This window comes from Sinohyriopsis cumingii, chromosome 13 (assembly GCF_028554795.1).
Source record: "Sinohyriopsis cumingii isolate HCF-2022 chromosome 13, ASM2855479v2, whole genome shotgun sequence".
Taxonomy (NCBI): Eukaryota; Metazoa; Mollusca; class Bivalvia; order Unionida; family Unionidae; genus Sinohyriopsis; species Sinohyriopsis cumingii.
This window is the reverse complement of record NC_142973.1, coordinates 59,296,774-59,311,341: the sequence shown is the minus strand read 5'-3', so window position 1 is coordinate 59,311,341 and position 14,568 is coordinate 59,296,774. Positions and strand designations below refer to the sequence as shown.

Sequence of the window (14,568 nt, the reverse complement as noted above, 5' to 3'; positions counted from 1 at the left end):
TTCTACTGATTAATTCTCTAAAACATGGGTTATATGGGCTTTCTAAAACGTAAACAAGGGTCACATGATCATCTTCAGGAGGGTTATAGAAGCAAGTACTTGTTACAGCTCATGTTTACCCAGTGTGGCCCTGACAAAAACCAATCATTTTTACTCTAAGAAATAATTAAAAAAATTGTTTATATCTTAAAGACAAGGTCCCATCATGACCTTGGAAACAACCAATCATTTTAATATAAAATTGAACTTGTTTACGAAGGTTGCTACAAATTCTGAAACAAGGTCAGGATTTAGATCAACACCAGGTGTTTATAAACTAACAATCAAGGTCAAACTATTTTCTAAAAAAATATCATCTCTAGTGAATAAATTTACATTAAAATATCATGTAATGAAAAATATAAAAAATAAAACTGACAAACAATTAAACTGAAATAAATATATATTAAATCAGATATAATTAAATCAAATATACATAACAATATACACAGATAGATACATGGATAAACAGATAAAGGTTTTGGAAATAGCAAGAGTTTTGAGACAGTAAGAGAGTTAGATGTATCTATAAAAAACCTTGAACCAAAAAATTAAATGGCTATAATTCTTGGAAACTGGTTCAATATATTTGCTTGTGGAAACTTCATTAAGTTTTCTTTTCTATGCCTATACATTTTCTGCCAGACTCATCTCTTCAATTACATCAATGATAATGAATGTCGTACTTTTGTAATGATACATACAACTAAATGAGTTAAAAATACTTATTTTATTTATTTACATTATCAACTGGTCACCTTCAAATAAATGACAATCATCAAAACAATTATCAGTGACAAGGAATTCTGAAAGAATTTGAGAATACACGTACTTGTTTTATTGATGTAATTATCTGGAAAATGATATTTATTTGTCTCCATCATTAATTGAAAAATAGATTTAAAAAAACATGCCTGAGAGTGCTAAATTATCGGTAGATTTATCATTTTAAAGAAATCCAAGTCGCTCATCATCAACAATAAGATGTTATGACTCTATGCTCTAAAACAAAGTAAACAGAAAAGAGCTTAGATCAAGTTTTGTAAAATTCAACAAATAATTAAGTTCCCTAGAATACAAAGTGAACATTTGAAAAGAATATACAGTATTGTGAAATAAATCCCAAATACTTCTAAAAGTTCTATCACAAGTAAAAATGTATCGAGTTCCAATTGAATTCCAGCAGTGTTCCAAATATATTTCAACATTATTGTGTTGATGTGCCTGTAGTCTTGAATGTGTTAATGTGCCAATGGCCTGGAATGTGTCAATGTGTTAACAGTCTTTGGACATATCATAACAATATAATCCAAAATGTCCTTGACTGAATTCATTATAATTCCAAATTAATGATTTAATTTAAGAAGTATTAATGAGCACTTTGTAATTCCAGTAAATAATTTCAATAAATAAATCCACCCAATTTAAAAACTGAACACAATAATAAGGCTAATTCTGCTTCAAACGAATAATCGTAAGGCATACGAGTTTATATACCCCTCCACTTGACCTAGGACACAATTACCATTTTCTGGAAATACTCTGTCACTTAATGGAAAATTACTTTTCTGGAACTTTCTAATGTCAAGAATCAAGACAATATCTTTAACTGAAAATGCACAATTAATAATGATCTGACTATTTAATCTATAATCATAGAGAAATATTAGCTATGTATTAACTTGTTTAAAAAATAAATGTCACTAGTCAGACCATTAACTTGATTCTGGACTAAGGTCAATTATACAATACATTTATATACAATATATAACCATTGAAAATAGCCAATAAGCAATGCAAATTAAATAAACAGAACAAAAATCCTTTTATTTTCAAACATACTTGTCCAAGTAACTCACAATTTATAGCATTAGCAATTCATCACTAGATCAGCTAGTGAAGTCACCCTGACATCAGGTACATGCATTTAAACAGTCTTAGACAATTCTATATTGACTTTAGAATCATCAAGCTTGGCACATACTGAAGTACACAAAATGTAAGTGGATAGATTAGGACACAAATATCAGCAAATCCTGTATTCATAATGATATTTTGGTTCCAATGTCACTGATAAAATATAAATTCCCCATTTGCCCAAACTTGTATGTGACAGTAAATATTCACAATATCATGAATAGATAAAATGAGAAACTGACCTTGACATTGACTGCAAAATGGAAATAATAGGCTTGTACAGTACATCAATTAAAATAGAGTTTGATTGAGACAAGAAACAGTGAACAGTTATGAAAAAAAAAACAGCAAAAGGAAATGCTAAATAAAGATGCTGATATACATACTGTGATGAGATTGCAGATTATTAGATTTCCCAAACATGAGGCATTACGAATAGAACACAACCACTCTTTAAATTTGTTGACCTTGCCTTGGGCAAGTATCTGGCTAACTTGAACTTACCTAAGTTGAATCTGAGTTTGCCCTGTGCATCGAGCAAGTGGTTTTTGTAAAGGCATGGGTAATGCATTTGAGGGAAAAATATTAATTACAGCTTTTTAAAAAGGTTAGCATATCAGTATCTTCTCGACAACTTCAATTATTTTCTATTATCTCGTTCAAGGGCAAAGACTCTGACAATGAACTGTTGTAATGCACACAGGTATCATGTGAGTACATTAATTTAGACATGCAAGAAAGGTTTTGTCCCACAATTAGGTATGATTAAGTTTCCCAAGAACATCAGTGATGGATTGAATAATCACCAGTTAAAAATCACCAGTTAAAAATAACACTGGACAACAAATTTTTACAAAAGTCATGTTACTGAAATAAAATTAGTCAATTCTTATCAATTTTTATGTGCTGAACACGAATATGACAGTCAAATTGCAAAATTGGCTCTAGTTTTTTTGTAATCTGCAAGAAATTAATGTTTACATAACGAAATGCATTCCAATAGTAAAAGGTCAACTGTAATAGCCTACCTATAAAAAATCAAGTCATTGACTACATCTTAGATTTCTTCGCCTGTCTCTTGTACAGCTGTTCGGGAGCATCTCTGAGGAGTGTCCAGCAGTAGTCAGCCAGCATTGTAGTGGACCATTTTCCCTGGTATCTTTGTTCCATTGTTGCGATATCTTGATGAAAACGTTCGCCGTGTTCATCACTAACAATACCACAGTTGCTAGGAAAGAAATCCAAATGGGAATGAAGGAAGTGAATCTTTAGAGACATATTGCAGCCAAGTTTCTTATACTTCATCAACATGTCTTCTACTAGTTCCTTATAGTTTTCTGCCCTAACATTTCCGAGGAAGTTTGTAGAAACTAGGCGAAAAGCATTCCATGCTTGTTTCGCGTCACCTTCCAGCAAGTTGTTGAACCGGTCATCTTTGAAAAGCTCTCGAATCTGAGGACCCACAAAAACTCCCTCTTTAATCTTTGCTTTGCTGAGTCGAGGGAATTTTTCATGCAGGTATCGGAATGCTGGCAAAGTCCGGTCAATGGCTTTCACGAAGTTCTTCATCAAACCTAGTTTGATGTGAAGGGGTGGTAGCAAGATTTTCTGAGCCTCAACCAGAGCTGGGTGTTGGATATTCTTCTCTCCAATGGCTACATTCTGCCTGTGAGTCCATTCCTTCCTCATGTAGTGCATTTCCCTTGCTCGGCTATCCCACTGGCATAAGAAACACATGTATTTTGTATATCCTTGCTGCAGTCCCATTAAAAGGGCAACTACCTTCAAATCACCACAGAGTTGCCAGCTGTACTTGTTATACTCAATGGAATTCAGTAGCTGCCTTAAGTTATCGTATGTCTCTTTCATGTGGACAGCATACGCTACTGGAATAGATGGAAGAATGTTTCCATTGTGCAAAAGCACAGCCTTGAGACTCAGTTTCGAAGAGTCCACAAATAGTCTCCATTCTTGTGGGTCATGAGTGATTTTTAAAGCATTCATGAGGCCCTCAATATCGGAACAGAATATCAGATTACTTTCCTTTCTGAAGAAAGGCTCCAATTGCTGGTGGCGCTTTCGATATGCAGTAATTGTGACATCTTCTTCTAGAAGATTCCATTGTTGGAGTCTTGATCCTAGCAATTCTGCCTTGTTCTTTGATAAGTCCAAATCACGAATCAGGTCATTTAGTTCTTCCTGTGTTATTCTGTGTGGGGTTGATGATGCACCACAGTGAAAATCTGGATCACTGCATGCTGATGGACCAGGAGAAGAACAGGTCGACTCACCTTTGTCTTCGTCAGATGAATCAAGAGAATATTCTGCTGGAGGTTCTGGAATAGGAAGTCCCTCACCATGTGGAACTGGTCTCAATGCAGACGGAATGTTTGGGTAGACTATTCTCGACTTCTTTCGCTTCGTTATTCCGCCGGAAAGAGGAGGAACCAAGCAGAAGTAACAGTCATTTAGGTGGTTGCTTGGCTCTCTCCACACCACTGGGACTGCAAACGGCATTGATGACCTTTTGCAATTCAACCACTGTGAAAGCTGTGTTGTACATGTAGCACAGCATATATGCGGAGCCCAAGGCTTGTCTTGGTCACCAACCTTGCATCCGAAGTAAAGATGATATGCCTTCTTCACTTGAGAATTGATACTTTTCTTCTGGTTGGCAAATGTCACTTCCCCACAAATATAGCAAAAATTGTCCGCGGTATTAACACACTTTCGAGGCATTACTGTTCTTTATTGTACGTAAATGGATAAAATAATAAGTTTTATGTAACAGTAGCTTGAACTGTCTCGCACAACGTCTAAAATATTTTAAATGCTGAACCTATCTGATTGGGCTTTATATAGTACACTGCTTACGTCAGCTTCAGCAGCCGCCTGGCATTAGTATAATAGGCCTACACATGTATAGTACACTGCTGACGTCAACTTACTTCAGCAGCCGCATGGCATTAGTATTGCATTGCATCAGAAAATGATGCAATCAACTGTGGATGCTGTGAGCATGATGGTATTATGCAATGTTACATCATTATTCCGGATGTTGCTGCAGTCCTACTGGAGAAATTTACACAGTGAAACATAGAAAATGAGGTATATGAATATCTTCAAAACGAGAGCCAATACAAATTTTTCACGGTTATATTCGTGTTCGGCACACCAAAATACTACAGATTAGGGCCTTTTCAAGTCAGTAATGATTTCACTGTTGACCAGTGTAATTAAGGACAGGAAAATAAACTTGTCTTGGATTCCTGGAAGTTCTCTTCAATTGGCAGAGTGCCAGCCCCTCTTATATGGTCTGCAAAAGTCCATGCTTCCAAGACACATGTCCTACTCATCTTGGTGGTTCCAAGTCCATGCTTCCAAGACACGTCATACACATCTTGGTGGTTCCAAGTCCATGCTTCCAAGACACACGTCCTACTCATCTTGGTAGTTCCAAGTCCATGCTTCCAGGACACATGTCCTACTCATCTTGGTAGTTCCAAATCCATGCTTCCAAAACATGTCATATTCATCTTGGTATTTCCAAGTCCATGCTTCCAAGACACATGTCCTACTCATCTTGGTATTTCCAAGTCTATGCTTCCAAGACACATGTCCTACTCATCCTGGTGGTTTCAAGTCCATGAATCCATACCCTTCACTTTCAAGTTCATAAATCTCAGTTCCTAAACATCTAACTTTTTAGATACTAGAATCACTTTTGTTTTAAAGAAATGGGACCCTTGACTTTCATTTTTAAAATCCTATGAAGAGATCTGGCAGTAGTTTCCAAATTTATTTCAGTCATGTCATTGTTGTTGTTGTAGGGTTTAGCGCCATTTTTCAGCACACAATAGGCTATACATCGCGGCCGGTATTAATGGTGGAGGAAGAACCCGGGAAAACCCCGAAAAGAACCACCGATCCACGAAAAGCTACTGGCAAGCTTTCTCACATACCCACATTAGCCGAATCCGAGACTCGAACCCATGCAGACAGAGGTGAGATTGGCAGTGATCTGTAACGGAAAGCGTTTTAGACCACTCGGCCACTCGGGGCCCCTATTTCTGTCATGACCTCTATGTTAGAACTATCATATGTATATAATCCTGTAGATGACAATTATTTTAAGTAAATCCCTGTGCTGTGCAATCTACATTACATGAAACAACAGCCAACAAACTCATCTGCTCAACATAGCAACATATTAACGATCTGATAACATATTCAACAAACTGGGGGCATTGATTTTACATTCACAGCAGAGTATCTTGGTCTATAATTCATTTGATTGTAGGTAGTCTAGGAGACTAAATGAAAGTGGCTGATTCATCATTATCAATTTTTATATACTTATGGAGTGAACTTCATAAACATGTGCAACAAAAGAATTTCATATTAACTTATTTTGATGTATGTAACATTTATTCCTGTATGCACATGTGCATAGTCATTCTCAGAACACATGCACACAGCAGTTTCTGTATGTGAATTACATATTGTTGTACATGAATGAGATGGTTGTGAATTACATACTGATGTACATGAATGAAATGGATGTGAATTGTATGATGTTGTACATGAATGAAATCGATGTAAATTACATACTGTTGTACATGAATGAAATGGGTGTAAATTACACACTGCTGTACATGAATGAAATGGATGTAAATTACATACTGATATACATGAATGAGATGGTCATGAATTACATACTGTTGTACATGAATGAAATGGGTGTGAATTATATGCTGTTGTACAGGAATGAAATGGGTGTAAATTACATATTGGTGTACATGAATGAGATGGTTGTGAATTACATACTGTTGTACATGAATGAAATGGGTGTAAATTACATACTGTTGTACATGAATGAAATGGGTGTAAATTACATATTGTTGAACATGAATTACATACTGATGTACATGGATGAGATGGGTGTAAATTACATACTGCTGAACATGAATGAAATGGATGTGAATTATACGCTGTTGTACATGAATGAAATGGGTGTAAATTACATATTGTACATGAATGAAATGGGTGTAAATTACATACTGTTGTTACAGTACATGAATGAAATCGGTGTAAGTTACATATTGGTGTATATGAATGAGATAGTCGTGAATTACATACTGTTGTACATGAATTAAATGGGTGTAAATTACATATTGTTGAACATGAATGAAATGGATGTGAATTATATGCTGTTGTACATGAATGAAATGGGTGTAAATTACATTATTGTTGAACATGAATGAAATGGATGTGAATTACATACTGTTGTACATGAATGAAATGGGTGCAAATTATACTGTAGTATATGAATGAGATGGATGTGAGTTACCTACTGTTGTACATGGATGAGATGGATGTGAATTACATACTGTTGTACATGGATGATGATGTTGTTGTTGTTGTAGGGTTTAACGCCATTTTTCAGCACACGATAGGCTATACATGGTGACCAGTATTAATGGTGGAGGAAGAACCCAGGAAATCCCCAGAAAGAACCACCGAACCTCGAGAAGCTACTGGCAAGCTTTCTCACATAACCACATTGGTTGATTCCGAGACTCGAACCCATGCAGACAGAGGTGATGGCAGTGATCCGTAACGAAGAGCGCTTTAGACCACTCGGCCACTCTGGGCCCCTTGTACATGGATGAGATGGTTGTGAATTACATACTGTTGTACATGAATGAGATGGATGTGAATTACATTTTGTTGTACATAATGTGATGGTTGTGAATTACATACTGTTGTACATGAATGAGATGGTTGTAAATTATATTTTGTTGTACATGAATGAGATGGTTGTGATTTACATATTGGTGTACATGAATAAGATAGTTGTGAATTACATATTGTTGTACATGAATGAGATGGTTGTGAATTACATACTGTTGTACATGGATGAGATGGATGTGAATTACATATTGTTGTACATAATGAGATGGTTGTGAATTATATACTGTTGTACATGAATGGGATGGTTGTGATTTACAGATTGGTGTACATGAATGAGATGGTTGTGAATTACATATTGTTGTACATGAATGAGATGGTTGTGAATTACATATTGTTGTACATGAATGAGATGGTTGTGAATTACATATTGTTGTACATAAATGAGGCAGATGTGACTCTCTTATAGAAGAACTATACATGTAAATAATCTGCAAAAGCTAATAGTATATATTCCTTATTTGTCATCTGATATGTTTGTCAATTTTTACGGTATTGATACAGAATTTTTCCACCAAAGAAAATAATCAAGAAAATGATTTTCTGGCACAATAATCATAGAATCATTTGAAATCCACAGAAAATCATGTGTGGCAAAAATTTAAAAGATTTTTTCTCATTTGTAAAAGCAAACTGTTACACTATTTTGTTTAACTTTGAAAATTTTTAGCATCATAACTTGACAGTGGGGAGATGCTAATATGCATATGACAAGAACATAGAACCCATGAAAGCATGATGAATAAAAAATCACAAACCTTGTATGTTGTGTCCTTTAGTTTAAGGATGGCATCACAGTACTTGTCACACCTCCAGAGCTCTGACATCTGAAACAGCAGCTGACTGGAGTGATTGGAGTTGACATACACCTTCTCCATCTCTAAGTGATTGGATGTCCTGACACCACACCCACCACCTGGTACTGATGGCAGCAGATGGAGTCAAGTCAAAGATTCTAATCTACAACATATGAATGTAAACAATTTTTATGCTAAACATGTGGATGGCTGAATTAAAAAATATAAGACAAGAATTCTGCAGAATCCTTTGAAGTGGCATAATCCAGCAAGAGTTCCAAGTGAGTCACCAGGCTGACACTTGCATCATAGCTAAATGCATGCATGAGCAATTGGCAAAAAAAAAATTATCAGCAGGATGTTGTCTGTTAATATTTTTCCAATGCTGCTGACTGCATGCTTCACAAAAAAATTCATCCATGGTTTCTCTAGTTTTTGCATCTTCATCCATATCTGAAGGAAGATCTGCATCATTTTAGTACTGAAAGTCCTCTATGTTAGGACACTTTCAGCAGTTTCATCTTTAGATCAAGTTTATGTTGTTTTCTACATTTAATGGTAGACTGGCATCATTGGTACAAATGTGAATGCTCTCTGTGCCACGTAGATCTCTCTCAAAATTGGCTAAATTCAGTTGTGTGGATTTGAAAAGAAGCTGTTTAAATGTTTTCTCTACTTTTACTAACAGTGGCCATGTCAGATGACAGATCATCATCGCGTGTATAGACTTCAAAGACCTACATGCCACAATGCTTTCAGTCAAGATTGGTAATATTCTATGGAACAGTTTTGGAGAAGTCATTTCAAGGCTTTTCTGTTTTTAGTATTGGTGGTCATATTTTGTTATGGCAGATCAATACCAGTTGTACAAATCTGACAGCCATGTATGCCAAATTTGGTCAAATTCTGCCCAGCTGTTCTTGAAAAGTTGTTTAATGGTTTCTCAGTCCTTTTAACTATAACCATGTTTGATAGTGGATCTGATCAAATTCCAGTGTGATGTTTTTGGAGATGTCATTTCAAGGTTTATGTTTTTAGTACTAGGTCTGATGACGAATCAGCACATTTTGAATAAAATTTTACAGGTCTTCATGCCAGAATTTCTGTCATTTTGGGTTCAATTCTCTGTGTGTGTGTGTGTGATTTGGATTTTTTATGTAGCTTGAACAATTTTCCAGTCATATCACTATGATGTCTGCAGTGTGGCAGTTTATAGTAATGTCTAGCACTGGGGCATCATGCCACAGACATGTAGCATGATGTCCCACCCAGTCACATTATCTTGACACCAGGCTGACCAGTCCTAACACTAACCTCTTAATGCTCAGTGCCAAGCAAGGCAGCTGTTAGTACCATTTTTGTAAGTCTCTGGTATGACTTGGCCGGGGATCGAACCCACGACCTTCCGCATCCGAGGCAGACACTCTTACCACTATGCGACTGGAGCAGTGGGTTCAATTCTATTCAATAGTTTTTGAGAAGAAGTCACTAAAGCATTTTGTCTGGTTTAATAATGTTGGCCATATTTGATGGCAGATCTGCATCATATGACACACAAAAGATGCAAGGACATACCATAAGCTCATGTGGTCTTCTGCTAAAAACCTTGAAAAGTGTGAAAAGCTTAAAAAGTAGGTCAGTGACTCACTTTTGCCCATGGTGAGTAGTACCTTTTGAAATGAATAATAGTGTCATAAAATCTGATTTTATGCAGGTACATCTTGATGAAAAGTCATTCAAGTTTGCTGGGCTGACTAGTAAGTGGCTACTCCATGCCGACACCAAATGGTGTCAGTGAATTCCAACTTTTCGATAAGGAATGGACTCTGACCCTACACCCCAACATAAATATCCAAATATAAAAAAAGGGGTGACAAGGGTCAGACGAAACTTGGACTAAAAATCGGTATGCATGTAAATGGTATCATACGGATATAATGGCCAGCCATAATTTTAACTAGTGTATTGTAACACTGCATGCAAGTCCAGGGTATATTTTATTCGTGTAAACTGACTTTTCTGCATTAAATTTTTAAACAGAAATTATAAATTGAGTGACAAGGGACTATCTTAAAAGTGTACTGGGTAGCTTTTATGCTAATGTATTTTAAAACACTGCATGTAGTTGTATAGAGAGTCGAAACTTCTCGTGCAAAATGATTTTCCTGTTTTATTATATAATTATAAATTGGTATGCCATGTTAGCTTTGAAGCACATTTATTTATTTGAAAAACAAGTCTTTTACAATTCTAAGTAGGTCTGATTGTTGAAGTATATCGGTATAGGTGGTGATATTTGGGAGTTACTGTTTACAGTATCTCAACGAATTAATGTTTTTTATTATGTAATGCAATTCCAACTCCTAACTCGAAATAAACTTTGTCAGACTACACTACCACCAGGGGGCTCGACAGCCACGTAGTCATTTAGTCAACCTGAAGCTTTTTTTTAGAAGATGGACGGAAAATCTCTAAATTTTAATATGCTGTCTCTTGCGCGGTGTAATAAGATCATATATAATAATGTCAACCCAAACTCAATATGAAGATGATACAGTATGGATTATTATAAGCCTCGAAAATACGTTACTTACCATGAAGCCAGCAACAATGGCTACGACACTCGTAATGTAGCCGGCGTGATATGCTTAAAAACGATCAATACAAATAAAGACGTACTAAATATTTATACAACATGAAAAGAATCTGTGTTACTCGTTCGTTTTGTGTAAAAGTTATTAATTTTTTAGTATAACGACAACTTCCAGCCATAATTTTTGACTGGTTTAGGTCATAATCAGTTGTCAAATCCCTGACACCGATGGGTTCCATTAAGAGTTTGATAAGACTCTCGTCAAGGTGCGGATATATAAAAGATCAAGAAAACAATTAATACATTCTGTAATGGCTGAAATAAATGATGAGTGAATGAGAAAAGAAATAGAGACTAAAGCCGGTATCAACAATGACAAAAGGAATATACCGTCTAATAAGTTTAAAGTGGCAACATACCTGATGGACCATATCAAATATTCGCAACTATCTTTCAGTTGATGCCACTAAAACACTTGTGTGTTCATTAGTACTTTCAAGACTGGATTATTGTAACTCAGTTCTGTATGGTTCATCTCAATATCTACTCCAGAAACTTCAAAAAGTTCAAAACACAGCTGCTCGGATCATACTGAGAGTACCACGATCAGAGCACACATCCCCGCTGCTCTGTACCCTACACTGGCTATCCATTCGATCCAGAATCAAACACAAAATTTGTTCTCTGTGCTACATTTCCCTGTGGGACTCTAGTCCAACATACCTATCTGACCTCACCCATGTGTACACACCAGCAAGATACTTACACTCCTCTTCTGACAATCGTATACTCATTATTCCCACTGTGAAAACAAAGTCATATATGACAGAGTTCTTTTGCATACCAGGGCCCAGCAACGTGGAATGAATTGCCCACTGAACTTAGACACAAAGACACAGTGATCCCATTCAAGAGTGCTCTCAAAACTCACTTATTTCGACTGCAAGAACAAACTTAAAGACCTAATAATGTTTCCTACCTGAAATATTCTCAGCATGTTTTTTATTTTTTAATGTTTTTTTTAATTTCATGTTGTTTATTTTTGTAATAATATTATTATGTTTCTTATCTTATAGGTGTTGTCTAATGTTGTAAAGCGCTTAGAGCTTCTAAAGATCAGGCGCTATACAAAGTCCTCATTATTATTTATTATTATCACGCTCGAAAATTCATAGTCTTGACTTTGTTAAGAACAAATCAATGGACACTATGCATTTGAAACTTTCGTATGGTATTACACAATTTCAAAAGCGTGGTTCGATTAAAATAATTTATCAAATAAAACGGTGTTATGTACTTCTGTTCGAACTTTAACAAAGACCTCGTCATCATCGTAAAGAGTATTTTCACAGCCTGGTTCAAAATCTTTGCCACTAACACTACCTGCGATTTACTTAGCAGTGAAAGCCTTGTCTCGAGCTTTTGTTACAAGGCATTCTTTTCAGTTATTTAGATGGCGAAGATTGCGCTTTCGGTACACAGCAACCTTGTCGCTCGGCGACAACGTCTAAGATAGTCAGATAATTCAACCCCACAAATCTGTGTTGATACTGATGAACGATGTTGTGGGACTGATGTCACCCGTTCATTAAAATATGCAACTTTGCTGCATGCAAAATCATTCCGAAACTAACCCGCGTACACTTTAGACACATACCGGTAATTGGTAACATACATATTAAGCGCGAACTTCAAAATGGCCTAAGGACAGATGGTTATGCTATTTCAGGTCGATTTACAAGTCACCAAACATATAATTTGCTCAGGAAATATAATCTACATGTCACCAAAAGAACCGTTCAGCTGACGGTAGCTGCACAGCCACGAGAAATACCGGTAAGTATATAAAATATACTTCGATGCTTGCAGCTAATTTGATTGCAGATAATTGCAGCTTTTAATGAATACGTGATATCAGCCCCTCACCTGAAAATCAATATCATTACGGGTGATGGGCTGATGTATCGGCCTACGTCGACGACTGCGCTTTAGAGCACCTTGGTGCAAAAAATAGACACAGAGTATTCAACAGACGTTATCTCTAACAACTTATTACTCTCGAATACCTTTCCTTTGGCGGCGATTTAGTTGTTAGATAAATAGACAAAACACAACTGGAAATATAATAAGGTATTTAGTACAGGTTTTGAAAGTGCACCTCGGCTATGGCGACGTAAAAGTGCTATCAACAGAAATAGAAGAACACAACCAAGAACTATGCATATTTATTGTATATTTTTATGACTCTTGTGATGTATATCAATACAATGTATTCAATTTTTGTCCATGATTTTAGATTGTAATGATCACTGGTAAATAACATATTGCATAACAAAGTTTTGTTTGTGATTGTAGATTCTATGTTAACCAAATGAACTATAAACAGGTTGTTACTTGGGTTTGAGTTATATACAGAGTCTTGATTGTGACATTAGAAAGTTCTAGAAAATTAACCTATGTACAACTTAGGTTAACTTCCTGATTGCATGGTTGATACTTGCAACATATGTCAAGTGGGTACGTAATGTAACATATGTGAGGTGCTGATGTATTGCAAAATAGAGTCGTGGGGATGTATATAAAACGGAAGAAGTTCACAGTCAATTATTTCCATTACTATTCCTAATCTTATTTTTATCTTAATATAAGTCTTTTAGGTGTGTTCAGTTATAACTTGAAAGGATTTATTTATTTAATCAATTCTTTGGAATTTCAAAATGCTCTTGGATTTTTGAGCTCAAGTATTACTTTGGGATTATTGTGAATTCATTTTAAACATTTTGGATAATATAATTCCTGTTACGTTAATGGATAATATAATTACTGTTACGTATATCTGATTTAATTTATATTTATTTAAATTTTATTGTTTGTTTGTCAGCTTTAAAAAAAATGTATTCTATTACATGCTATTATAATATAATCTTGTTTACGTAATTGGAATTTTTTTCTCCAGAAAATAGTTTGATCTTGGCTGTTTATTTTTGTAAACATAAGGCTGACCTGGTTCCCATTCCTTAATTCAAAATCAGTAACAGCCACGTGAACAAGTTTTTTTTTTTTTATAATTTATTTTTATTGTGGGAATAATAAGAGTGAGATCGAGGCTGTAGTGAGTATGTGACCCTAGGCTTGTAAATAGCTTTAGTGAAGTAAGCAACATTTTTTCTCTGAGTAAAATGATTGTTTTTTTAATCAAGGTCATACTGGGACTGCGTGAATTTTTTAGATGTAAACATGATCACGTGATCCTCTATTTCGCAATTAGGCACTTCCAAAATTGCGCATTACTTTCTTTAAATAGTAATGATTAGAGAGAGAGAGAGAGAGAGAGAGAGAGAGAGAGAGAGAGAGAGGGAGAGAGAGAGAGATCTATCACACTCTGGGCTTTAAAAAAAAACGCTTGATGGCAAGTCGTTTCCTTCTGTTGTAGCGAGTTTTCGAGTTGTATATTAAGTTTTCTTCTGATTA

General features: G+C 35.6%; 1 protein-coding gene across 1 annotated transcript in view; it reads right to left on the bottom strand.

Moving 5' to 3' along the window:
* Positions 1-11,289, bottom strand: part of LOC149785663 (uncharacterized) — a 40,950-nt gene extending 29,661 nt beyond the window's left edge. The window contains exons 1-2 of the mRNA XM_089979492.1: positions 11,099-11,289; positions 8,466-8,667 (exon numbers count right to left, since the gene is read on the bottom strand). Coding sequence (XP_089835618.1) covers positions 8,466-8,585 — 120 coding nt within the window. The 5' untranslated portion in view covers positions 8,586-8,667; positions 11,099-11,289. The remainder of the gene's footprint in view (positions 1-8,465; positions 8,668-11,098) is intronic.
* Positions 11,290-14,568: the final 3,279 nt, after the last annotated feature.